The sequence below is a fragment of the Heterocephalus glaber genome, unplaced genomic scaffold (assembly GCF_053883595.1).
Source record: "Heterocephalus glaber isolate CG9 unplaced genomic scaffold, H.glaber_assembly_v1.0 deba00001343, whole genome shotgun sequence".
In the NCBI taxonomy this organism is placed as follows: Eukaryota; Metazoa; Chordata; class Mammalia; order Rodentia; family Bathyergidae; genus Heterocephalus; species Heterocephalus glaber.
In genome coordinates, this window is record NW_028258263.1 from 32514 (window position 1) to 59436 (window position 26923).

The 26923-nt window shown below is 39.0% G+C and overlaps 1 protein-coding gene across 14 annotated transcripts in view; it reads left to right on the forward strand.

Annotated features, from left to right (window-relative positions):
• LOC147828087 (adhesion G protein-coupled receptor V1-like) overlaps positions 1-26923 on the forward strand; it is a 63981-nt gene that overhangs the window by 17371 nt on the left and 19687 nt on the right. For 2 of the 14 annotated variants that reach the window (XM_087211155.1, XM_087211152.1), the window contains exons 3-11: positions 3750-3854; positions 5048-5250; positions 9698-9827; positions 13703-13825; positions 15186-15325; positions 17161-17771; positions 19048-19263; positions 20631-20846; positions 21550-21710. In XM_087211155.1, the coding sequence (XP_087067281.1) occupies positions 3750-3854; positions 5048-5250; positions 9698-9827; positions 13703-13825; positions 15186-15325; positions 17161-17469 (1010 nt within the window). In that variant the 3' untranslated portion in view covers positions 17470-17771; positions 19048-19263; positions 20631-20846; positions 21550-21710. The other 12 variants (XM_087211154.1, XM_087211156.1, XM_087211151.1 and 9 more) reach the window with 12 other exon arrangements.

Consider the following 26923-nt stretch of genomic DNA (forward strand, 5'->3'; position numbering starts at 1 on the left):
ATGAAAGCATTGTGATTTTACCACTGACTTCAATAGGTATTTACTTATAATTAATTTATGTTCAATTTCAGATTGCAGAGGAGGGATCTACCATTTCGTGTGTGGTAGAGCGCACGAGAGGAGCCCTGGACTACGTGCATGTGTTTTACACCATCTCACAGATAGAATCTGATGGCATTAATTACCTTGTAGATGATTTTGCTAATGGCAGTGGCACTATCACCTTCCTTCCTTGGCAGAGATCTGAAGTGAACCCTACTTTCTTTGTTGCTTTGAACGCCTCCAGGAAGGGTTTCTGTGGTGTGTTTGTTCTTTAATGTCTTTGCAGCTTTTTGCCATTTAAGCAATTTGAAATATTAAGGAGACCAAGTATACATAATGGTATAAAATATTTTAGTTCACCATGCTGGAATATTCCTATCCATAATTTTTATATTAAAATGTAAATACCTTACAATAGCTTATCAGGAATACATAGCACATTTACTAAAAACTGGCAAATAATAAATGATCTAAGGAAAATTTTGAGGGTCTTACAAGTGAATTGAATGAAAAAATAAAGCTGAGGGGCAGTTTTAACTATGCTTAAAACTTAAAGAAATAAAGCTGGTGAAGAGTGATCAATTTGGGAGAAGAAAGGAATGAATTATATAGTTTATAGCGAAAAGCTCTCCAGCAGCATTCTGTAAATAAATCCATGATAAAGGTTTTACTAATCTTTGGTAAAAAAAGGACACCTAGTAAGTTTCTAAAACGCTAAAATTACTCAGTTTGTGGGCCAGTGATTTAGCTCAGTGGTTCTGCTGTCTGCCTTGCAAGTGCAAGGACCCGAGTTTGATCCCTGATACCAAAAAAAAAAAAAAAAAAAAAATGACTCAGTTTGCACAAGTATATTTTATTCTAGTGCTTTGTCTTTTCTTGTTTGTCCTTGAATTTAAAGTGCTCTTTATTAAATATGATAGTATGTGGTATATTTTTAATGTGCCTGCTTGACCAAACTATGAACTAGAAATATAACTGAGAACCCTTGCTTTATAACTTACATTAATATACAGTTTGGAAGAGATAATAGTAAATCAAATTTGGTTAGTAAAATGGTTATAAACATTTCAGTTGATAATTATTTAAAATATTAGCTTCTATAAGTTTTGAATGTCTTTTTCCCTCTAATTCAAAAATAATGATATTATTTGGTTATTATGTGTGCTTTTAATACTTTTTTGAGCACATTGGTCATGCTATATAGTACTTAAAATCATAATAGGACTAAAATGAACGTTACAAATAAAATTCATATTCTTCATCAGATCTACAAAGTCAAAATCTCTAGGAACATTTTTTAAGAGTAAGTCTTCGGGCTGAGGTCCAGTGGTCAGTATTTTGGAGACTGTGTGTAGGTTTAGTTTGTTTCCAGTTGCTACTCTTCTTTCTGGGAAGAATCAGGAAGTCACCCTTCTTTCCGCCCACCCCTCACTCGCCTTCATCTTCTACCTCCGCTTGGATCTCAAATCCATTCATTTTCCCTTATCTCTTTGGTTATTGGCTCAGAATTCCATCAGATGTAGTGAGTGATCCTCTTGCATGCTTTCTTGCTCTGTCCCCTCTGTTTGCATTCTGCCATGGTACCCTAAAACAGTTCTCATTTTGTCTGTCTCCTGCTTGTGATTCTTCAGGTTGTCCCTCCCCACTTTCTGTGGAATGAAGTCCTAATTCTTTATGAGAACATAAAAGATCCCTGTAACCTGACTCCTGATTATTCCCTTGCACTTTCCTCTGCTCCAGCCTTTGTGGCCTGATTACAGTTCCCTCCATGCCATATTCCTTCATGTACTTCTGCCTTTGGCCTATCTTGTGTTTTGCTTGGAGTACCATTCCCCATTATTATGTACACCTGTAATAGATCCCTTAGCAGGCCGGGGATTTAGCTCAGTGGTTCCACCACCAGCCTTGAAAGCACAAGTTCCCGAGTTTGATCCCTGGTACCAAAAACAAAAACAAAAACAGAACCCCTTAGGACTTATTCCAAACATGTCTATTCTAAAACCTTTGCCAAGTAGAGAAAGTTGTTTCTTCCTTGATGTACTTTGTACACAACTTTCTTACGACATTTTAACATTAATTTTTTGAATATTTGCCTGTATATATGTCTTCTACATAAATTGTAAGCGTCTCAGGGACTGGGGCCATGTCTAACTCCTGGACACTGTGTGTGACACACGTGTTTGATTAATAAAGGAAAGAGAAATTGTTTTTTCACTTTAAATTTTATAAAGCATTGCTGTGAGTCATGTCTACTTCTTTTCATAACTTTTTGGACTAATTGCTTCAGCCAGACTTCTAAAGCCCATTATAGAATCCACTTTCTCTAATATTGTTAGTAAGTCATATTTTTCTTAAAGAGGCAATGGACACACATATGTTGCTTTTTTCTTACCACCTGAATGTGCAATTCCTTAATTGGGAGCTCTCTATCCCGAGGTCAGTAATACTGGTATCTTTGGTACACAGAATATACATGATACTCATATAGGATATCAATATGTCATATATTGTTGAGAGCAATGCTACATAATTTTAGGGAAAAACCATTTGATTAGGCCTAGTTCTCCTGCCTACGGGCCAGCTATGGCATTTTGAGAAATAATTCCATTTTGGCCCCCGGTCACAACTGAGACCTCAATGATCTGGTGATGCTGTGATGCTCCAGGACAAGATTACACCAGCTGAAGACATCCTGGGAGGAACAAAATCTTCACCTACTCAGTTCCTCATTGTTCTTGGATTGTTACACTTTGTTTATCTGGATGTACTAAACTCTCTGCAAGTCATTTGTTACTTCTCCTGATGGGGGTTTCTTCTTTGTGGCCGAGAGCAGCACTGATCAGGCCCAAAGCTCAGCTTCTTCTCAAAGTCTCATTTTTCTACCTTTCCTGCATAATAAATTAATTCGCCTTGTGCTGCTGTGGCTCGCAGGAGACTAGGACTCACTGCAGAAGTTCTAGTAACGTCCCCTTTCCCTGTTCCCTACAATATATGATATTATAAATTATATTAATTTGTTTTACAAGAAAATCTTGTTTCTCAGCACCTGGCTTAGTCTGTTCAGATTGCCATAACAAAATACCTTAGGCTGAGGACTGTATAAACAACAGAATGCACTGCCTCTACCTGCTATAGAGCCTGGGAAGTCCAAGATGAAGATGCTGAAGATTAAGGGTCCAGTGCAGGCTCACCCTCTGCTGCATAGCTATGGCATCTTTTCACTGTGTTCTCCTGGGTGGAACTGGCACACAAGCTCCCCCAGGGCTCCTCTGTCAGTATGCTATTCCCATTACCCAGGGCTCCACCTTTAATATGTCATTATCTCTCAAAGGCTCCAGCTGATAATATTGTCACCTTGGAGGTTAGGTATTAGCAGATGAATTTTTAGAGAACACAAACATTCACATAATAGCAGTACCCATAATAGTTTAAGGAGTTAATTTCCTTAGATCACTTTTTCTCTATGTATGTATATGTACACGCACATATATATTCTTTAATGTGTAAATTTGTGTGGCAAAGTCATATTAAATAGTAATTTCAACTAAACGCCATCAATTAGCTTTTTATTTTCCTCTGGTAATTTCTGTATGCCTCATAGCATAATGCCTCTGGATTTTTACATCTATAGGTCCTGAATATATATGTTCTCGATGATGATATTCCTGAGCTTAATGGATATTTTCGGGTGACCCTGGTTTCTACAGTTCCGGGAGATGGGAAACTGGGTTCAACTCCCACCAGTGGCGCAAGCATAGATCCTGAGAAGGAAACCACAGATATCACCATCAAAGCTAGCGATCATCCCTACGGTAAGCCACCTGTTGTGAGGACGGGTCCCTCTCCTCGGTGCACTGGGTTTTAGACCTTCCTAAGAAGGGACTTTTTGCAAATGATTGAAGTAGAATGGAGACCGTCTCACTTCTAAGCCTCCATTTTGGGGAAGATTGCTTCTGAAAAAAGATACAAAGATCAATTTCTGAACATATATAATTTGGCAAGTTTTTTGCAGGATTATTTAAAATGAAAAAAGTACTTCCACTTATGGCTATCAGAATTCCTTCACTTGAAGATTCCTTTATGCATACAAGGCAAGATGAATGTTATTATGTAGCACAAATGTATACTAAAAAGCTAAAATGAATTACCTTATGCTGGCGTACTAATATCTAAGTAATTGAAGTACTTTGTAATTTATATTTTATTGGGCTTAAAGATGTGATCCCTGTCATTTACATTAATTTGTGCTTTATTCTTGAAAGTGATAATTTTCTCAATTGGGGAACTAAAATCATAGATGTCTGCTTGAGTAAATTCAGATTTTTTAAATTGAAAAGCATGTTTCTTGTGAAGGAATAAAGCAAGAACACTGTTAAAAAAAATGTATGGATAGGAAATCTGAAAAGCTCTCCATTCTGGTTTTTATAGTTAAATTTTTTTGAAAGTGTTGCAGATCCTTTAGGGTATCATTAATCCTGTTCTACAATAAGGATTGATTCTAAAGGATTAATTCCATAGATCCCACTTAAGTCTGAGTAAGTGTTTGAAAATAAATATTTTTAAAATGCAGTATTCCTTTAATTGATACCTCTTTAGGGGAAAAAAAGGCTTTCTTTGAGAAAAGACAAGGAAAATAACATTTTTACTTTTCCTCCTTTTTTTTTTTTTGGTACTAAGGCTCGAACTCGGGTCCTTGTGCTAGTGGGGCAGGTGGCGGAACCACTGAGCTAAATCCCCAGCAACATTTTTACTTCTAATATGAAAGCGTATACACATATTCCATATCAAGAGCATGTTAAGCAAATCTTTACTAAAATCTTTTTACACGAAAGCCTTCAGGGCTTTAGCCTGGTGATGAAAACTGGTGCAAGTCTGCTTGAGATGAGTAAGGAATCCTGCACAGAGCCTCAGGCCGGAGGATCCCAAGTTCAAGGGCCTGTATCAAAAAACACAAGCAAGCAGATTCCTGTAGGTGACCCAAGGTGCCCTGTCTCCCGTGCCCCAGGCTTGCTGCAGTTCTCCACAGAGCAGCCTCCCCAGCCAGAGGACGCCATGAGCTTGCCCGCCAGCAGCATGCAGCATGTCACCATGCAGGAGGAGGATGGAGAAGTCAAATTACTGGTCATCCGTGCACAGGGCCTCCTTGGGAGGGTGACTGCGCAATTCAGAACCGTGTCCTTGACAGCGTCCAGTCCCGAGGACTACCAGGTGGGTCCCTGTGCCCTTGGGAGCTGCATTTGTGCTGGTAAAGTGGGTGCAGCGCTTCTTATGGAGGATTGGAAGAGTCTCTCACTGAATCTAGACCCACTATTCAGGGAAAATAAGCACTGATGGTTTTTTGGCTTTTACATTTATGTGAATTAAGGTGCCTGATTGCATTGAAATCTGACGCTTAAATGGCTACCATTTTGCTTTTTTCTTATACTTTATACTTGCCACAGGCTTCTCTTATGTTGTTACAGGTTTTATATTAATGCTACAGATTTGGATTGCCTATATTTAAAGTTGAGTTTCTCAACTAACTCAAATTCTTTTACCTAGATCCATCAGACAAAGCCAAAATTGCAAAGAGGTGATCCATGTCTTTCCTATTTCAGTTATTTCTTCTTTAAGTGATAAGTAGCATGGATATTGAATGTGGCATTCAAAAGCAGGGGATTTAGAACTGGACAGAACTGGGGTTTGCCTGGACCTCAGAATGTGACCTGTTCCATACATGCCCGAATGTAGCAACACCAAGGGCCACTCCCTCTTCTCATTGGCTCTGGTACTCTTTGTGAGTGCTCCTGATTTTTTCTAGACAGTCCTTCCCAGGAAGAATTTTATATCCTTCAATATTTTTGTTTTCCTAAATAATCTTTTTCTTTGAATTTAATTTTATTCTTCCTGTTTTTCACTTTCTTTCTAGAAAGACCCACACAATCACACAATAGTGTAACATTAAATAATTTATACTCACTTTCCCTCTGAACCCCCAGAAACCTTGGATGGCCAAATTCAATTAATCTTAACTGTCTTCGCTAAATTGTCTTGGATCTCTCCTTTTGCAACCTTTTTCATAGACAAGTTATATATTTTTGACCTTGACATTTATTCTCTTTAAGATGATATATAACATATTCCATAAGACATCAGTTTGGTTTAATGTTGTGTTCTCTGTATTCTCTTAAAGCAATACTTTAGTCTTCCCATTGATAATCTTCAATTTCTAATTAAACCAAGTATCTCGAGCTTCCGGTTGTATTATCATTTTCTTTACTAAGTAAAACAAAACAGAAGATCCTCCTGGCCTCCCTTCACCGTTACTGACACATCCTGGTTGTTGTATGTCACCGCCTTGAACTGATGCCTTTGCTTATCTCTGACAGCCTGATGGCTTTTGCCATCAGCCTTCCTTTGATGCTTCACCTCTCTTTGCCTGCATTAGCATAAAAGCAAGATTTCTTAGGTGCCATATGTGAGAGTGTGTTAAGGGGAAGAAGGAGAGGAGTGAGGAGGAGTGTGTAAAGAAGTGGAAGTAATTGAATTGCAGATGTCACTGTTCTTAACCTTATTCTCATAGAAGTTCTCAGTGATCCGCAGCCTCAGGTTGCTTCCATCCCAGCTGGGTGGATGACATTGAATAGCTAGTTAGTTACTCAATGAGACTTTGGGGTGGGGAGTGCTCAGGGCCTGTGATCTGAGAGAGGTGGGTGTTGGAGCCCTAGGCTGGGTACTCAGGGAAAGCTTCCTGGCTTCAGGCTGAGCTCTGAAGTGGAAGGAGGGGAACAGTGCATAAAGGGGGGAAGAGAACTGCTTGAGACTGGTAAATGGCTGGAGAGGAGTCAGTGAAGGAAGGGCACCGGCTGTAGGAGGCCTGCAGGTGGCGAGGGTTTCCACAGCGTGGAAAGCAAAGTGTGGCAAGAGAGAAGCTCTGCGTGGACTGGATCACTCAAGGCCTTAGAGATCTTGCTGCACGTTTGGATCTTTTAACGAGAAGTGATTGAAAGGGGTTGCGTATTCACAAAAGGTCACGAGGCTGAATTGTGAGAACAGATTAGAATCTGATACGCAAAGACAAGTAAGCAGACAGACAGTGGTGCAAGGCAAGACGTGGTGGTGTCTTGAGCCAGGCTGGTGACAGTGGAGGTGAAAAGGGCTCTGTGGGCTCAAATATTTTTGAATTAGACGGCGGGATTTGAGGGTTATTTGGTGTGAAGGATAAGGCAGAAAAGGGCTACTAGAATGTGTCCCCAGGGCCTGGCACCTCACTGATCCACAAGTTAACTATGTGGGAAGGATTTGATAAGATATGGTTTGTAAGGAAAGATCATAAATTTGACATTGTGGTGGAACTTATAGGTAAAATTTCAAATAAGTATTAAGATTTAAGTCTATCAGAGGCTGGAGATGCAAATTTGAGGTGAGAACACACGCATAGTATGAAAGGCTCCCAGCTCCTGCTCAGGGAACCAAAGATGCCACACCGAGGGGACAAGCACCGCTGATCGGCCGTCCAGGCAGACCCCCGGGCCGGTAAACTCAGCCCCAGTCAAAAGTTAGAAGGACGAAGTTTAACGAAGGGAGACTCTCTACGTGGAAAGATGAAAAGTGGAAAGCAGAAGACAGAGAGATAGCTGCCCTGACAAGGAATCAGGGCAGGGGGTCTGGAAAGATGGGGGACCCAGGGCCTTTTGTTCCCAGCTACTTTTATAGGGGGTTGAACGGCCCTTCCCCTCCAGCTGGAACTCGCTGGAACTGGACTGGGTTCTGGGCACCTCTGCCTAGCGTCATTTCTTCTGGTGGTCTATGTGCAGCTTCTTCCCGGCTGTTTGCTTGGCCCTGGCCTACCTTTTAAGGCCTTGTCTTTGCAGTGGGTGCTGATTGGCAAGGTAGTGCCTTATTCTTATTCATGGTTAGCTCAGAGTTAGTAAGGGGTGGGTGGTATCTGTTGTACTCTATAATGACCCCAGAGTGAACAAAAAAGTGACTCTAGGGTGAGTACACACGTGTATAAGTGTGTATTAGTGCATAGTGTGTGTACACACTGCCTCCTGGCTTCCCCTGTGTTTTATTGGGAGGTGCAGCTTATTGTTTGTGCTCTTGGCTTTCTCTCTGTGTCCTGCCTGTCAGCTGTTTTTCTGATCTGTTGGTGCCTTTCTTTATCTCCTTTCTCTTCCCCTCCCCCTCCCTGTCTCCCCCCCCGCCCCACCCCCATCCTTGACTTGTTTCCCAGGGGAGCTTCTCTAGTAAAATTTGTTTTTAACTCCTTCTGGTTAGGATTAGCTAAAAGACCTAAGGAGGCCCCTATTTTATTTTCTTGTCTGCAGACCCCTGTCCCTACAAGGTGGTAGATACAGTGTCTAGAAAGAATCTGATGAGCAGTTTTTAGAGATTGGAAGGAAAGTGTTAAAATTGGCAATGCATAGTGAAAAGGATGAGGTAGCATGGTAGAAAGAAAAAGTGAGAGTGTATGATACCATGGAATACCAAAGAACATGTTCCAGAAGAACAGATAGCAATTGTGTAAAAGATGGCTGAGTTCAAATAAGAAAGTTTCCTGTGAAAGTTAAATGTCACTTCTGTTGTTAAAACTTGTAGGATTACTCCAGTGGCTACTAAAATCTGGGTAAAGTTAATTACTTCTCACTGAGCTGTGTACCTTTTATAAAAATTATTTCAATCATTTTAATCAATGGTTAACATTTTTTTCTGGAATGTTCTTCACAGAGTCAAAATTTTGTCTTGGCTGCTTTTGTATTGCAAGCATCAAAAATGTTTCCCTGCACATACAGCGTGTTTGACACCACTGAAAAGGCAAATAAATGAGGGAAAGTGAATTGGCACTTGGGTTCCTCCACTTAGATTTGGAATCATTAGTAGCTCCATGAGGTGAAGTAGAGCAGCTCACCCAAACTTGACACTAGAAAATTTTAAACAACTTGAAAGCATTCTCATACCTTCAGAGGAAAATGCTTATATGAAATAGTGGAGGAAAAGGAACCTTCAGACTGATTTGGAGTAACTCTTTGTTTTTCTTAAGTATGTGAACTTTTCTGAAGGGAGATCTATATTATGAATTCTAACCTCAAGTATAATAAAGGAAAGATTACTGCCAAATGGAATGATAGGTGTTATTGCTTAGACCCTCAGAATGAAAATGCCATCATTATTATGCCCTGAGTATTTAAATGTCTCAATTATATTGGGGCTGGAGATTTAGCTCAGCGGTTCCGGTGCCTGCCTTGCAAGCTCAAGGTCCCGAGTTCAATCCCCTGTACCAAAACAAAAAACAAAACAAACTTCTCCATTATATAATTTTAATAGCCCTAAATGTGGTTGGTTGGAGAATTCCGTGTATTGTACTGAAATAGCTCTTCAGGCATTTGTGGTTGTCACTTATTAAGATTTTTCTTTTGCCTTGACTACTGTTCTGATGAATAGGCAAATAAAGTTCAAATCCATCTATCTCCTTTATTTAGTTTAAGGCTGTGTAACTAGAATAGTGAGCACTATTCATATCCACTGAAGTGGTTTTAATTTTGTACAATATTTTACTTAAGTTCTTCTGTTTCAGTATTTATAACAATTTGGTAGATCACAAACATTCTCATTTTGCAATTTCAGATACTGAATAATTATAATCTAATGAATAAACCTTTCATTTATATTTCAGAGTGTTGCTGGCACATTAGAGTTTCAACCAGGAGAAAGATATAAATATGTTTTTGTCAACATCACTGATAATTCTATCCCTGAACTGGAAAAATCTTTTAAAGTTGAGTTGTTAAACTTGGAGGGAGGAGGTAAGTAAGACTGGTGATTCAGAAATACGCAGTATTTACCTGTCTGCCTACCATGATGACGGTAGATTCTGTTCATTAAAGAGTCCTTTTAATTAGAAAAAAGTACTGTTAACACAGTAATTATACAAATTTGTGGGATTCAGTGGACACTTCCTTACATGCATACATAGTGCTTTGATCATGTCCAGCCTCCCTTTTACCCTCTCTTTCCCCCTTCTTCCTCTCTCTCTCCCAGTCCCTTTTCCCTGCCCTCATAGGACCTCTTCCACTTTCAGGTCATCCTTTTCATTGTTTGTTTTTTGTTTCCACATATGAGAGATAATATGTGATGCTTGTCTATGCCTGGCTTATTTTGTTTAACACAATGTTCTCCAGGTCCATCATTTCAAATGACATGATTCCATCCTTTATTGTTGTGTAATATTCCATTCCATATAGATCGTATTTCCTTCATCCATTCATCTATTGTTGGGCACCGAGGCTGGCTCCCTATCTTGACTAGAAGTCAAGTTCGAGCATAGTGCCATAGTAAACATGGGTGTGCAGGTGTCTCTCTTTATACTAACTTCCTGTCCTTCAGATAAATACCCAGGAGTGATATAGTTAGGTCATATGATGGTTCTATCTTTAGTATTTTGGGAAACCTTCATATTGTTTTCCATAGTGGCTGTTCTAATTTACATTCCCACCCACAGTGTGTAATTCTTCTTTTTCTCTATTACCTCTCCAGCACTTATTAATACTATTTTTATAGTAGCAATCCTGGCTTACATATTTAGTGAGTGTATTACTAGATTTTGGAGAGTTTAGCCTGAAAGCTAGTATTTCCTTCAGGGTTATGGTAAACATGCTTTCTTGGTAAAAGGAATATTCCTATCTCTCTACATAAATTTTGAGTATTAGTTTTACAAATTTATATTCAACTCAATTTTCTGTGAGGTTTGGTGAATTTTCAGGAATATCTCCTTTTATTATATGAATATTGCCTATTGGGTTATTTCCCTTTTATTACCCATTGCTATTTTCCCAAAGTAAATGTGCTTTCAGAAGGAAATGATACAATTATCCGCAATCACTGAATTACAATTGTCATTTATACCAGGTATTCCTAAAACCACCTCTGTGTGTACCTCCTTTTTTTCTTTCAGCTGTTTATTTGCCCATGTTTGCAGTGCATGTTTGTTTTGCATCTGCTGTGTGCAGTTGGTGCATATCCATGACCCATCTTAATCCCTTTTTCCTCCCTCCCTCCACCACCCCTCCATTCTGTGGTCCCCTTCCCATTTGAGAAAGACCCATCTTCCTACGTCCTGTTGTCTGTCTTTTACTTTGCTCTTTAATCATGATTTGGGTTTCTCATGTAAGAGAAACCATGCGATATTGAAGCTTGTGTGTCTGATTTATTTCACTTAACATTATGGCCTCAAGGTGCATCCATTTTCCTACAGATGACTAAGGTTTATCCTTCTTTATGGCAGAGTAGTACTCCATTATGTGTAAACACATTTTCTTTATCCATTCATCTGAATTTTCACTGTAGATCCTTTAAAGATACATCAAGGTAACACAAGTAAAAACCAATCCTTTTAGGTAGTCTGTGTGAAATTATTATCACTAAAAGAGTTCAATAATACCTTATCCTCAATTTTAATATTTAGAAAGCTCTAATTATCAAAGATGTTTGGAGGTAAAACTCATGACATGGCATCTGTATTGAATGAAGTTATTTATATTTACCTTGTATAGATGAGCTATTTATATATGCCTCTTTGCAGAAGTACTGATGTGTTTGATTACCAAGTGTTTACTGGGAGTGTTTCAGAATCCAAGTGCCATGCCCTGTGTTACTTTTGTAATTATAGGAAATGGAAAGTTGGCATGGTATTCTTCAGGACAGTCCCTTTTGCTATAAAATTATTATATATTACTATCTATGTTATTTTGATTCACAAACAGTCATAGTATATAAGCCAGATAAAGAGAGGTTCAGTAGGACACATATATTAAAATTGTCTTTGTGTATGAAGTGGTCCTTTGGGTGAAGTCTGCAGATTTCCCTTTCCTGTGTGCCCACCTGGGAGAAGGCAAAGCAGACCAAGCTCGTGCTTGGGAGCGGGGGTTTGATTAAACAAGCGGTGTCACGGTTTGGTGAGCGCTCGGCACAGGAGATATGTGCTGGGTGACCTCACCAGCTGGTGGCGTGCAAAGACCCCGGCTCTGCTTGTCCCCTGGAGAGGAGCCCCACACCTTGAAATCATCATCCCATGACAGGACTTGCATTAGTCAAAAAGCTACTGTAAAATATTTGCAAAGCTGCCCTTTGTATCACAGCCAAAATTTCTTATTTAATAGAAAGCCGAAATGTTAACACCGACTTATTACGGAGCCCCAAATATCCGTGTTGCCCCTTTCTCTCCCACTGGAGCTTGTACCCAGGGCCTTGCTCATGCTATGTGGCACTTTACCACTCGACTGCGCACAGACTCTGAGCATCAAATATTCCTGAGATGATATGTGTGAACAAAGTGATACTTGTGATTTTATGGAGAAACTTTCCCCCATCTATAGAAAATGCATTGCTGTCTACTAAATGAGCATAAATACACATTTGCAAGTGAATTCTGGAGTTTCTTTTTAAGCAGTAGTGACAGAGTCAGTTTTTCTCGGTAAGTGGGCATTGGAAGAAAGGAAATGTTGCCAGTGGTCTCCACTCCCACACTCGTACCTAGACTCTGCCTCATTGTGGGACAACTTGGAGAGCTACAATCTCCTGACGATCCAGGGAACATTCCCTATCCCTTACTGTCTTGTCCTCAAAGCTGTTCTGATCTGCTGCTGGCCACAGCCTGAGGAGAGGTTTTGTGCTAGCCAAAGTATGGATAGTGGTAAACGTCACATCTCCTCCCCATGACTTCTAGGTAGTTTGGGAGCAGTACTGCAGAGTCACTGGAAATCTGCTTGTCTGTTAGGTCTTTCACGTGATTTTAGGTCCTGGGTGACTCAGTTGGGGATATCTGGAATATCTGGTCCTATGGAGGGGGAAAAACGGCAGGACAGGTGTTAAGCCAGTGCCTTAATCAGGGAGGGAAATGGGTAAAAGTGCATATGTACGGGTTGGCTTTGCTTTTCTTACCTGCTTTTCATAATTCTTATTACTGCCCTCCTTTCTTGTTTGCAAACATTTGGCCAAATAATGGTTGGAGTATAAGGATTGAGGGTGTTACTACTTTGCCTGTATTGTAGTCTTTATGTATTACCAAGGCATTTTATATTTTCACCATATTATTTTCCATTGTTTTATTTTTTCTTTACAACATTTCTATGAAAGGCAACACCATGTAGGTGAGAAAGATGAGGTAGCAGAAGTGTCTTACTGCAGGTCTTCCAGCTGGTGTGTCTCCCAATCAGGCCTAGTCTTGCTTATCCCAGTGTTGATGGCAAGGTTGAGAATGGTAAATGCTGTGGGGGTTTGACTATGTGGAGGGGGGAAATGTTCTGTGGATTTCTCTAATTTTGAAATTTTTTTTAGCACTAAGGTCACTGTAGCAGATATATAGGCCTAAGTGTATTACTGATATTATATACCACGTGGGTATTTTTTAAATGTCAGAAAACAATTTACACTGCCGTAAATAGAAGAAGGCTTAAAGATAAAATGATGAAATAGTTGGAAATGTGAACTACCAACCACAATTGACATGGACTCTTTCCTGAAACAATGAATGACGTTGTTACTTAGTAGCTTGACTGGTGTTATGATGCGGTAATGTTCTGCAGTGGTCTGCTTTCTATGGAAGAATGTGTGTCACTGGTGAATATGATTGCGTTCTCCTCTTGCTGTGTTTGAAGAGCTCTTAGCTTTCTCGTTGTGTCAGTGCGTGTTGTGCAGGCTGTGTCTCCGCCTGTCCCTGGTGCAGTGGCTGAGATCTTTAGGGTTGATGGCAGTGGTCGTGGTGATGGGGACATGGAACGCTTCCTCCTGACTCTCCACAGACGTGGTAAGCAGCTGCCCCTCGGTCCTTTCCTAGTGCGTTTTTATTTTAATGTCTCTTTGCAGAGGCAGCAGTACTAACCCCTACTGATGCCTAGAATGTGTTGGTCCTTTACATATTTTGTCTCACTAACCATCACTGCAACTTGGTAAAGTGCCATTTGCTCCACGTTTGTCACCTGCTAGAAAGTGGCGGAGTCTGAGTCACTTCCCTGTCTGTCCTAAGCCGAGGCTCTGGTCTCTCTGGGCCTCTAATGCAGCTCCTTGAGTCTGACCAGACAGGAATTGTGCTTGCATGGCGTTTGTAAAAGTAGTTGTTGAAAAATATTTTATATAGCTTTGAATATCGAAAAGGAGATAAATGGAACATTTATATTTTCATGTTAAATGCACCATACTTATTTACTGTACAAAAAGAACCGTGAGTTTCTATGTGTAGCATTTACTCAAAACAAATGGGAAAAGAAATGAGGAATAAAATAGATGGGGAGATTTCAGTTGCCAGTTGGTAGGGGGAATATTGAAAAGAAGATGGCTTCCGAAATGGATTCACAAATGTGACTCTGCTTTTTGCTTTGCGTATTTTTTCATATGTGAAGAGAATATTTAGAATACTAGATGGCTGAAAGAGAGCACTTTTACTTCTCAGAGGTTCCTTTCCCAATGCCAGGTTGCTAATTGGAGTGTCAGAACTCACGTTTCCACCCCTGCATTCCTAACTTCCATCAGTGCCTCATTGGTTTCTCTCTCTTTAATTGCTACCTAGAGAGGTTTTCTTTTTCTTTTCTTTTTTTGGTCTCAGTAATACAAAATAAAAACTGAATGTACTTGTTAGGAAAATAGAAGCTTCTTTAGATCTTAGCATCTTTTTAGTTATAGGATTGGACTGTTTGGGATCAAATTGATAGTAAGAGAAAGTGAAAGTAGGCCTTGAATTGATGCACATTGGAGGCCAGGAATTTATTCAGCTAGATTGACTAAAATCATGGGGAAACTACTGTTTCATTAAAGTAAACGTCAGTCTGGCTCAAGTTCTGTTGAGGTCAGTGGGGGTCGTGGGAGACCTTCCTCCTGTATTCTCTGAAGAATGTTCTTTTTCACAGAGAAGAAAAAGAAAAACAAGTTTTCTTCATTCATCTCCAAGTACCTCTGCAGCATGTGTGTACCAAGTTGGTGCCAGTGTAGAGAGAGGTCATAAAAACATGAGTATATGTGGCAACCATTTGTGTCTGCCTTTCTTTCTAAAACAAATGAGAATGTACTCTGTGAATGGAATGGCTCTTTTCAAAAGTTGCTCTTGGCTTTTTCTGTGGTTTGTAAATTACTGATTAACATTTTCCTGCTACTTGTTGGAACTTGTCCCTCAGCCAGCCTAGGAGTGGCTTCCCAGATCCTGGTGACCGTGGCAGCCCCTGACCACGTGCATGGCGTGTTCGAGTTTAGCCCAGAGTCGCTCCTTGTGAGTGGAACTGAACCAGAAGATGGGCACAGCACTGTGTTGCTAAATGTGAGTACTTTTTCCCTGTGTTCCTACTCTGTGTTCTTTAAAATAAATGTTTTATTGTATTATGAAGATTTGTTTTCTGGGGTTTTTTTCCTGTAGGTGGAAAGGAATGAGCCCATTGGCACAGACATTACAAATTGATAATTGACTAGTGATTTGGCATTTGTCTGAGTTTAATTGTGCATATAAATTCATTTTATTATTCTGAAGTCTAGATTTCTGACCCTTTAAGGAGAAATACAATGAAGCTGTACTATGAGTATTTATGTTATGTAGATTTTTCTTTGAGATCAGACTGTGGAAACAGACATCTCTAAAATACCAGTGTCTAAGCACAACAGAAATTTGTTTTTCACTCACGGTATTCATCCAACCTAACTGATCACTGGTCATCTGTTCACTTTAGAGACCAGGAATTACGGAGCCTGCTGCTCAGCAGGAGTTTCTATCTTAACTTCTTTCCTTCTTCTTACTTTTGTTCTCCCTTCTTCTTTTTGTGGCACTGAGGATTGAGCCTAGGGCCTCCTGTAAGCTCAGCAAGTACTGTTCCCTCAGCTGCATCCCTCGTCCCTTTCTGCCTTATTTTGAGACAGGGTCTCACTAAGTTGCCCAGTGCTCCCAGCTTATCTGATTTTGAGACCAAGTCTCGCTGAATTGCCCAGTAGCTGCTGGGACTACAGGTGTACTCCTCCGTACCTGTTTCCCCCAGTTCTTTCTGAACCTGATTTTCATTCTTTATACTTGGATTTCCATGGTCACAGCAAGTCACATGGCCATGCCTAATGTGGAGGGTGAAGTACAGTCCTGTTCTGCTATTTCCCAGAAGGGAAAAGAATTCCAAAACATTTGTGAACAGAAGTGTTAAGAATAACTCTATATGGTTGTGTGTGTGGTTGTGTATCTCTGTGTGTGTGCACATGTGTGCGTGTGTGTGTGTCTGTGTTTTCATTCTGCTTGGTGCCAGCAGAAATTCATAAGGATTCTATTGTTTAGTGACCCAGGCAAGATAGAAGTTTTCTTAGTGCTTTTATACAGATAATGAAGAAAATCTCCCAGACATGTTCTTCTGTATTACTAGGGGAGATCTTCAATAAACTGTTGTGGAATTAATTGACCAACTTTAGAAAGAATAGCTACTTAGAAAAGAGAACAAAGAATTAGGGAGAAAGATCACATTTTAATAAAATTATTATCTATAATTTTATTTTGAACTAGCAATCATTTGAAGTACAAATAAAAATTATTTTTGAGGATAAGAAATTGGGAGTTATTTTTGAATATGTCTAAGCTGTTCACTCTTCTTAATGTATTAAAAAAAACTTCTTCCTTTTTAAATGCATTTTATTATACCTTGGGCCAAATATGGAGTTGTTTTTGGATGGTTGGTTGTATTATATCAAGGATAAAAGGAAATATTATATATATGTTTCAAAAATGAGTTTTATGGCTAGTGTCAGAAAAGTGCAACATATCTATTCCTTACAATCAAGTAAATACCATTTTTGTAGTAAATGCAAATTTTTTATAAATGTGCGTAAGAGTAATAAATTGTTAGTCACATTTGATTCATTTTTAATGTATATTATAATTACTTATAAGGTACACCTATAATTTAGAAACTAAAATTTTTCATTAATATGTGTTTAACCACTCCATTTATACAATCCCCGAGGGTCTCAGGGGTGGGTGGTATATTTCCCCTGCCTTCAGTAATCTTACAATCTTGAGAACTGATATAGTAAAATTAAATTTACAACTCTGCTATCATTATGTGCTCACAGCCTGTGAGTCAGTGGGTTCAACCTCTTTGAAACAGTTTACTCTTGGCTATTTTGTAGGTGATGAGGAGTCACGGAACTCTGTCCTGGGTGACTTTGCATTGGAGCACAGCCTCAGATCCTGATGGCGATCTTGCTTTCACCTCCGGCAATGTCACCTTCGAGGTCGGCCAGACACACGCCCACATCGTGTTGGAAATCCTGCCGGATGAAAACCCGGAGCTAGACAAGGCGTTCTCGGTGTTGATCCTCAGTGTCTCCAGCAGTTCCTTGGGAGTTCACACCAATGCCACGTTAATAGTTTTGGCCAGTGATGATCCTTATGGGGTATTCATTTTTTCTGAGGAAAATGGACCTATTAACAGTTGAGGAAGCGACCCAGAATGTTACATTATCAATAGTCAGGTTGAGAGGCCTCCTGGGGAAAGTCAGAGTCTCCTATGCAACAGCAGATAATACGGAAAAACCACCTTATTTTCCACCTAATTTAGCCAGAGCAACTCAAGGAAGAGACTATGTATCAGCTTCTGGATTTGCTCTTTTCATGGCTAATCAGAGTGAAGCAACAATAACTATCTCAGTTTTGGATGATGATGAACCAGAAAGGTCGGAGTCTGTGTTTATTGAGCTACTCAGTCCAGTTTTAGTGGAGAAAGTACAGAATTGCCCAAGTAAGTATCCATTAATGTGTTATTATGAGAAATAAGAATCTTAAAACATCAAATGTAGACTTCAGTAAAAGAAAAACTTCTATAAAAATACTAAGGTATAACTGAAAGCATCATCTCACACAAGCTTATCTGTAAGACAGTGGGAAATGAACATATTTTCTCCTTCAAAATCATATTTTTAATGTCAGTTATGTTCTCAGAGTAAATTTCAGAAGCTTCTGTGGAATCCATGTGTAACTGATCCTCTAGCACTATTGTACTATATACTATAGCTTTAGATATTCTGGAACCAATCTACAGAGTCCAGGGGTATTGCTAGATTTATTTCTGAAGATTCCCTAACCACCCAGTGTTCTTTGTACAGTGTTGGTAACAAATGTGCATCCATGCACAATTGAATATTATTCAGCTTTAGCAAAGAATGAAATCCTGTTATTTGTGGCAAAATGGATGGGACTAGAGGACATTACTGTAAGTGATTTAAGCCAGGCACAGAAAGATAAATATTGCATGTTATTATGCGTATGTGGAAGCTAAAATGGTTGCTCTTAAGAAAGAGAATAGAACAGTGATTATTAAAGAGTAGGAAAGACAGGAAGAAGGACAGGATCCTTGGTTACAAATACTATTAGATAGGAGGAACAAGTTCTAGTGTTCATAGTAGGTTGACTGTAGTTTGTAGCTGGCCTTGGAGCTCAAGGAACTAAATTACTTTTCTACTCAGTTTTGTAAATGGAATGCTTTTTTATTTTAATTGGCATGGTGGTGAACTAATTAGAAGATCATAATTCTGTAGCTTCATTATTATCTATTGCAACATTATGTAAATTGACAATTAATTATACTTGAATGATTTTCCTCTTTGATAAATTTCCAACTTATGAAACTATTCCTGCAGGGTAACTGTTTCTTTGCTGCAATTTTAAAATAAAATTATCCATAGACTATAAGCTTCAGGAAAGCAGGGACTTGTGATTTATTTTTGTATCTCCAGTGCGTAGATTAATTCTAGTACATATATGTTTTCTTTTTTTCTTTTCCTTTCTTTTTTTTTTTTTAGTACCGGGGATCAAACTCAGGACCTTGTGCTTGCTAGGCAGGCACTACGCCACTGAGCTAAATCCCCAGCTGTATGAATTTGAATCTTTTAAAATATAAAGAGCAGAGAGGAACATCAAATGAGGATCTCATTTGGCTGATGGAATCTTACTGAGGCCTCTTGATTTTCAGGCAGTTCTTAGAATCCTGATATATTAGCTTTTTTTCTACCTTTCAGTTCCAAACTGACCTCGCCTTGGTGTTCAGGTAGAAACTGTAGCCCATCTAACTATCCTGGCCAATGATGATCCCTTTGGAACTCTTCAGCTCTCGACACCAGTTGTTCGAATGGCAGAAAATCATGTCGGACCCATCATCAATGTGACTAGAACAGGAGGAGCCTTTGCAGATGTTTCTGTGAAGTTTAAAGCAGTACCAATAACTGTGATTGCTGGTAAGAAGAGACATCTAAGAAGAGTGAACTCTTAGAAGGACTCATATCCTTGATTAACAAAGCTACCCAAAGATATAATTGCAAAGCTCAGCTAGAAAGCAGTATTATTCTTGCATCTTTTTAGACACAAATTTAGAGCTTTAATATATCTCTGACCTCAGTTTGTGAAAACTGATAGCAAATTGCACATACATTCAAAAACTATGGTTATCAAAATACGCACAACCTAATGAAAAGTAAGCTACAGAAGTCCTTGGCTTTCTTTCTCTTTGTGTACATTTTCACTTTTTGAAAAGGATTCATATGTAAATGGATACTGAAGACCACAGAAAAAAACAAGTAGCTGTTGCTTTCGGTCCTTCAACCAGCCCTGTCTGTGACCCCTTTATCCTGCTTGTTTATTGATGAGGAATACCAAAGAGGCAGTGGCTCGCATTAACCACTTTAAGTAGGCAAAATGATTTAGTTGTCAAATGCAGGCATTCTCTGCAGTCAAGTTCCAGCATTTAGAGAGATTTGTCTAAGAGCAATTAGATTAGAATCTTTCCAGGGTTCACTCAAGGAAATGAGTGCAAATGAATGACATTGTGCCTGATTTGTAGAAGGAAATCATGTGGACATGATCCTTGCTTGAGAAGATACTAAATCAGGTGCCCCCAGTACTGCATGGTATGCATGCATATTTTCAGGTGGGCAGCTCCTCAGAGTGCCCGGGGGCCTCCAGGCAGACTCACAGTGGGACAGGTGGTGGGTGTGATGAGTCTGTGTCCTGAGACCTTAGCTTGGAGGTTCCAGTGGGATGTGCTCTACCCACTGTGGGATCAGAAACAAAGCTCAAAGCAACCTGCATGATACTGAGCAGTAGCTTTGAATGCAACTTCACAGGAAAGTCTGTCGTTTTGGGCCATACCATTAACAATGGTAATGTGCCACATCTGTGCAAGAAAATAATTTATCTCCTCATGAGACTAGAATTCCAGTTCTGAGGGCCGGGGATTTAGCTCAGTGGTTCTGCCGCCTGCCTAGAATTTCAGTTCTGTTCTTTGTTCTACAAAAAAGTAATATGCATCTCTTTTTCCATAGATAGGAGACATTTCATGGTAATGAATGACTCTGTCTCTCTAATACACACACAAATGCACACCCAACTAAGTACACATATTTCTGAAAGTGAAGGAATGTACATGAACAGCCTTAGGAAGTCCTTTCTATTGTTTGGTGATATTGAAAAAGAAACATATTCTTGTTTAGAAAAATGTAGTTAATATCTTCAAACAGTCTGCTCAGGTACATCCATAAATTTTGTTTTTGTTTCCCCAGTATGGAATGTTTGTCCTATTTTGGAGTAAGCCTTTTGTCTTTTGTAGGTGAAGATTATAGTGTAGCTTCGTCAGATGTGGTCTTGCTGGAAGGGGAAACCAGTAAAGCTGTGCCAATATATATCATTAATGACATCTACCCTGAGCTGGAGGAATCTTTTCTCCTACAACTGCTGAATGAAACAACAGGAGGAGCTGCGGTCGGGGCGTTAACAGAGGCGATCATTATTATTGAGTCTTCTGATGACCCCTATGGATTATTTGGTAATCAGGTTGCCTTGTGTCTTTTACTTGCCCATATGAGATATAGATAATGGCCTCTTCTTTATTTTTAGAGACTCATATTGATTTATTTAAGAGTTCTTTTTTAACCTGTGAATACTGGTATATTGGATCCCCATGTAGAGTAACTGGCACTGGTTAGTAGTTATTTAAAGAAAAAAGAAACAAGGAAAGAAAATCACTTCTTAACACAGAGATGGAAACTGCAGCTTATTGGCTTTTAGATCAGATCTGTGTCCTACAAGTGTCTTCTGAATCTTAGCTAATTCTTTAGAAAACTTATTTAAAGAAATTCCCATTCATATTTAGATTTCTGAGCTTTCTTGCTAAATAGAAAAATCTAGAAACATCAAGTCCCTTTTCCTGTGTAGATTCACTGGTGAAGCAAAATAGCACCTACTTCTATAGACCACACTCTCCCTGTGTGCCCAGCTGTAGCCCTCAGGGGTTTTATTTCACACGTGTCTGGTGTTCTGTGAGCCCTGTGGACATCTGAGTTCATGATTTCTGCTTTTATCACAATGAAAACTAGTTTGGCAGAGCTGACCGAGTGTTATCTCAGCATGTTACTGAGATTCTGTGGGGTATAGTTACAAAGACTTAAGGGGAGAAAGGATCCACTATGTTAGTTTTATGTTGATTCCGTTTTCCTTGTACTTGAAATCAACTTTTCTCTGTCCTTCAGGTTTTCAGATTAATAAACTTACTGTAGAGGAACCTGAGTTTAACTCAGTGAAGGTAACCTGCCAATAATTCGAAATTCTGGGACACTCGGCAATGTTACTGTTCAGTGGGTAGCCACCATTAATGGACAGCTTGCTACTGGCGACCTTCGAGTTGTCTCAGGTAATGTGACCTTTGCCCCTGGGGAAACCATTCAAACCTTGTTGTTAGAGGTCCTGGCTGATGACGTTCCGGAGCTCGAAGAGGTGAGAGTCATCGCTAGTATAGAATGACACTGTAAATTATGCTTTGTATTGCAGTAACTAGAACAGGTGGCTGTTGCTGTGACATTTTAGGAAGAATGTTACATCAGGTAAGATATATGTGTATCAAATAAGTTATACCTGCAAAAAAAATGTCCAAAATGTGGTAGTTTGAAAGTGATCTTTATCTATAACAAAAACAGGAATATTCTAGAAATAGATTATATATGCATGCCAATTTACCAGAACAAGAATTTTTTGTGTGTGCAGTTACATTTCATTTTTCAACATTTTGGTTACATGATTAAATGTATATATGTATCTGTAATAATTCTTGCTATATTTGCTTTGTATAAACTCTTAATTTGTGTCCATGTTCTCTTTTGGCTTGAGTGTGAGCCAGTCTTAATTATTTTCTTGTTTTTCTACTAATTTATTCATCTCAACTATTATTGAGAATTTACTGAATGACAAATATACTAGATACATGTTCTCCTGATACATATTTTTCACGAAGATGAAGCAATATGATAAACTCTAAGTTTAGATGACATTAAAATATGGTGCTTTATCTTTTAAGCTTTGCTAGATAATTTCTATTTAAGGCCAGGTAGGAAATAAAGCACAGTGGATTAACTTTCCATCAAAATGTATATGCAGTGTTTACCTTAGATTTAAAAGGTATAGGATATAAAGTTCATATTATTGAAATGATGACCATAAACAGGGATCTTAAAATTGATTTATATGATTATATAATTGGACATTAAGGAATTTAAACAGCCTGTATTTCTCATGCATAAGCCATGCTCTATTATGAAACGCTGATGGTGGATTATTCTGTTACATGCTGGGTTTGTAAATGTAATTGGGGGAGATTTTTGAGTCTATTTATATTTTGTTCCATTTTGTTCTTGTTCATGTATGGATATGTTTGATTAGTTTCCTGCATGATTCTTACTCTGATTTCAGAACTGGGATGCTGTTAAGGAAGTTTTCACTGTATTTTTAGGTTATTCAAGTGCAGCTAACTGATGCCTCAGGTGGAGGTACTGTTGGGTTAGATCGAGTGGCAAGTATTATTATCCCTGCCAGTGACTAGCCTTACGGTATGGTAGCCTTTGTCCAGTTGGTTTATCGTGTCCAAGAGCCCTTGGAGAGAAGTTCCTGTGCTAACATAACTGTCAGGCGAAGGTACATGAGACAGCTGTGCGTACCTGTGGGAGTGGGGGGAATTGTGGGTGGTAGCAAGAATCCTTCTACTACTGCATGATTTAGATTTGGTGGTTTTTCTATATCATAACTTATTTTGTGTGTTAGTACAGTGTATTGAGTTACATTTATTCATGGAAAAGCCAATCACATGTGCCAGGCCCATTGCTACTGAAATGGCTAACAGGTTACACATCATTAGGCTTCCTCACTCCAAAAGTTTACTGCTTCGATCTGCAGTCTGTTAGAATCTAAATACCTCTGGCATCTAAGTTAAGGAACACTCACTTGTCACATGACAAGGTTCATTTTCCAGGTTCGCTTTATCTTGTGAGCCACCGTAGCGCTCACTGAGCTCCTTCAGAAACAGAAAATACAGAGGTTGAGGGATCTTGTGGCAAGTAACTCCACTTCCTATAAATGTACTCATGATATGGTCGATACTGCTTTGTTTCCATGAAACTTAGCAATAAAATTATTTTTGAAATTCTGTTTGGAAGTTCTGGAATGGATGCCATTTACATACCTTGCAGGATGTTTTCTTAGCTTGATTAAAAATAAGCATTATTTGATTGAAAACTGACAAGATTCCTTTACCTGAGAAAAAGATACAATGTTAAGAACCAGAGGTAATTAAGCAACATGGTTGTGGTTTACTAGTACTTCAACCGCAGTCAGCACTGCTCTGCTCTGCACGAAATCCACGCATGGCTTTGAGTGCTTAACTGTGTTTTAATTCCCTCCACCTTTAGCGGAGGGCACTTTGGCCAGCTGCTCTTGCTCTACAGTACTTCTGACATTGACGCAGGGGGCCTCGCAGTGGAGGAAGGTCAGGATGTACTGTCCTACTATGAGTTGCCAGTTCGAGGGCTTCCTGACCCACTTTGGAGGACTTGGGTGAACGTCTCGGCTGTCGGAGAGCCCCAGTATACCTGTGCCACTTTGTGCCTCCGACAGGAGGCCTGCTCGGCCTTTTCCTTTTTCAGCACTGCCGAGGGTCCACAGTGCTTTTGGATGACATCATGGATCAGCACAACTGTCAACAGTTCAGACTTCTGGACCTACAGGAAAAACATGACCGGGGTGGTGTCTCTGTTTAGTGGTCAGGCTGTGGCCGGCAGCGACGATGAGCCCGTGACAAGACAGTGGGCCATGATGCTGGAAGGTGATGAGGTTGCAAATCTCACAGTTTCTGTTCTTCCTGATGATTTTCCAGAAATGGATGAGAGTTTCCTCATTTCTCTCCTCGAAGTTCACCTCATGAACATCACTGCCAGTTTTAAAAATCAGCCAACCATAGGCCAGCCAAACACTTCCACAGTTGTCATAGCACTCAATGGCGATGCCTTTGGTGTGTTTGTGATCTACAGCATTGGCCGCAACACCTCAGAAGACGGCTCATTCGTGGAAGTTCAGGAACAGCCACAAACCCTGGTGGAGCTGATGATCCACAGGACAGGAGGCAGCTTAGGTCAGGTGACTGTGGAATGGCGAGTTGCTGGTGGAACAGCCACTGAGGGTTTGGATTTTATAGGTGCTGGAGACATTCTGACTTTTGCTGAAGGTGAGCCTTGGTTCTAAGTGGATTTTAGTTTTCCCCAATAGTCATCATAGTCAATTTTTATGTTGGTGCTCATAAGAAGTCTTACTGACAGTGTATTTTTGCTCGTGTGTAGAGGTATACCACAGCTTTAGAGAAAGTAGTAGTTGGCCTATTGATGACTAACATACACAGGCTCATGTGACCTACATATGCATCTTTTTTGTTCATTAAAAAGAAAAGATTTTCAGGGAATATGTGAATTTTATTTTTTATGCATGTGAACAACGCCTTTAAGGAAACACAGAGGCAAATATAATTCAGGTTCTAATTTGTAAAGGAAGTTATGGGATTGAACAGTGTACCCACAGTCAGCATGTGGGTGAGAATCGGTAGTATCTGTGAGTAACAAGGAGAGTATCACCTGGAGGCATTTTCCTAAGCCCTGGATATGTCAGGATAAATCTTCAGTGGAAATGATTTATAAGTAAAATACTATAAACTTTGGTGATTGTATTCATAGAAAGTTTATCTTAGTGCCTAACTGATAATACAGTAGTCTTCTTGGACTTCTTTTGAAGACAGTAGTCTTCTTGTGTAGGATCATAATTATATTGTCTATGAAAATGTTCATAGACAATATAATTGTGTATTATATGGCCTATAAACTAGAATTAGGGTCAGATTCACTGATTGTTTTTCAGGACTAGTTGAATCATGTGATATATGGGGAAAGTTTAAATTTTTAAAATAGCTCAACTGTATGTGGGAAAGTTATCTTCACTGAAATCATTGTTTAAATCCTGATTTAGGCAATAATAAATTCTGATTAACATGATGTTTTTCTGACTGGAAAGTAGTGCATACTTAAAAGAACACCAGAATATACAGTAAAATGGAGGAAATAGACATTATTCACAATTCCATATCATAGAGCTATCTATTGTATCTGTTCTTTAACTTTTTATTTTATTTTTTATTTTATTTTGGTACTGGGAATCGAACTCAGGACCTTGTGCTTGCCAAGTTCTTTCACTTTTTAATGCACATATTTTTTAAGGAAACTAATTCAGGATCACGGTATAGTTGGGGTTACTTTTGAAAATATCGAATATCCATGATGTTTTAGAATAAGTTTTAAAAATAGTAGAAAATATTTGTATAATAGTCATTTCCTAGTAAATGATTTTGGGGAAATACTGTATTTCTACTTACCTTTTTGAAATAGAAGTTATTTTGGGCTTTCTGAGTTCTGTATGTTGATGATTTTGTTTCTTTGACTTTTAATTCCATTAATGTCTTTTATAGGAGAAACCAAAAAGACAGCCATTCTAACCATTTTGGATGATGCCGAGCCAGAAGGTGATGAGAGCATCATAGTTAGTTTGGTGAACACTGAAGGTGGAAGTTAGGATTTTGCCCAGCTCCGATACTGTTAGAGTGAACATTTTAGCCAGTGACAACATGGCAGGAATTGTTAACTTTCAGATGGCTTCCAGGTCTGTCATAGGTCATCAAGGTGGGTTCCTTTTCTTCTTGAGCACATGCATTCTCTTTTCTGTGGATGTTATTTTTTGTCTATTCTTTTAAAGCCTCTGCTTTCTTTTTCTTTCATTATTTTGTTGAGCTGTTTGCTTTTGTGTGTGTAGAATTACTTGGGAGTGAATGGCTTAACTAGATGAGGCAGGCTTGCAAAATGTCTGTGGTCTGACCTGCCACTCCCAGGGTGATTTTAAGTCAAGGCCGGGAGAAGGCTCAGCTTTCTCATGTGTTAAGTGACAGAATATTACTCACTCTATAGGTTTCATTATGAGGATTAAGTGAGCCAATAAATGTAAAGTGCTAAGCGTATTTCTTGGCAGTAAAGTATGTCTTCATTGGTAGCTATTGTTATTCAACAGTGAAACGTTGGCTCCCTATTAACAATAAGTAATAGGGCAGGGGATTTAGCTCAGTGGTTCTGCTGCCTCACAAGCACAAGGTCCTGAGAGTTTGATCACCAGTACCAAAAAAAAAAAAGAATAGATTTTATACATTTACAGGTTTAATACATTTTATATTGTATCTATATGTTTATGAACAGAGTGCCAAACTGGAAAACTATACAATGTCCATCTCTTTCTTAAAAAAATAATTTTCTTGAACTCTTATTTAATATTTTGTATCATGTATAGGCTAAGTTTTGTTTGTTTCAAACATTGTAATAGTGGTTTTTTTGTTTTTGAATAAGCCTGTTTTATTAAAAATGTACTTACAGATTGCATTTCACCACATAGTTTGTATTTGGAATTTAAAAAGTAATTTTACCTTAAAGACTTAAGGAATGGGAAGAATATGGATTATGTATCTGGATCTCTAATGATGAGAAAACAAAACTGAGA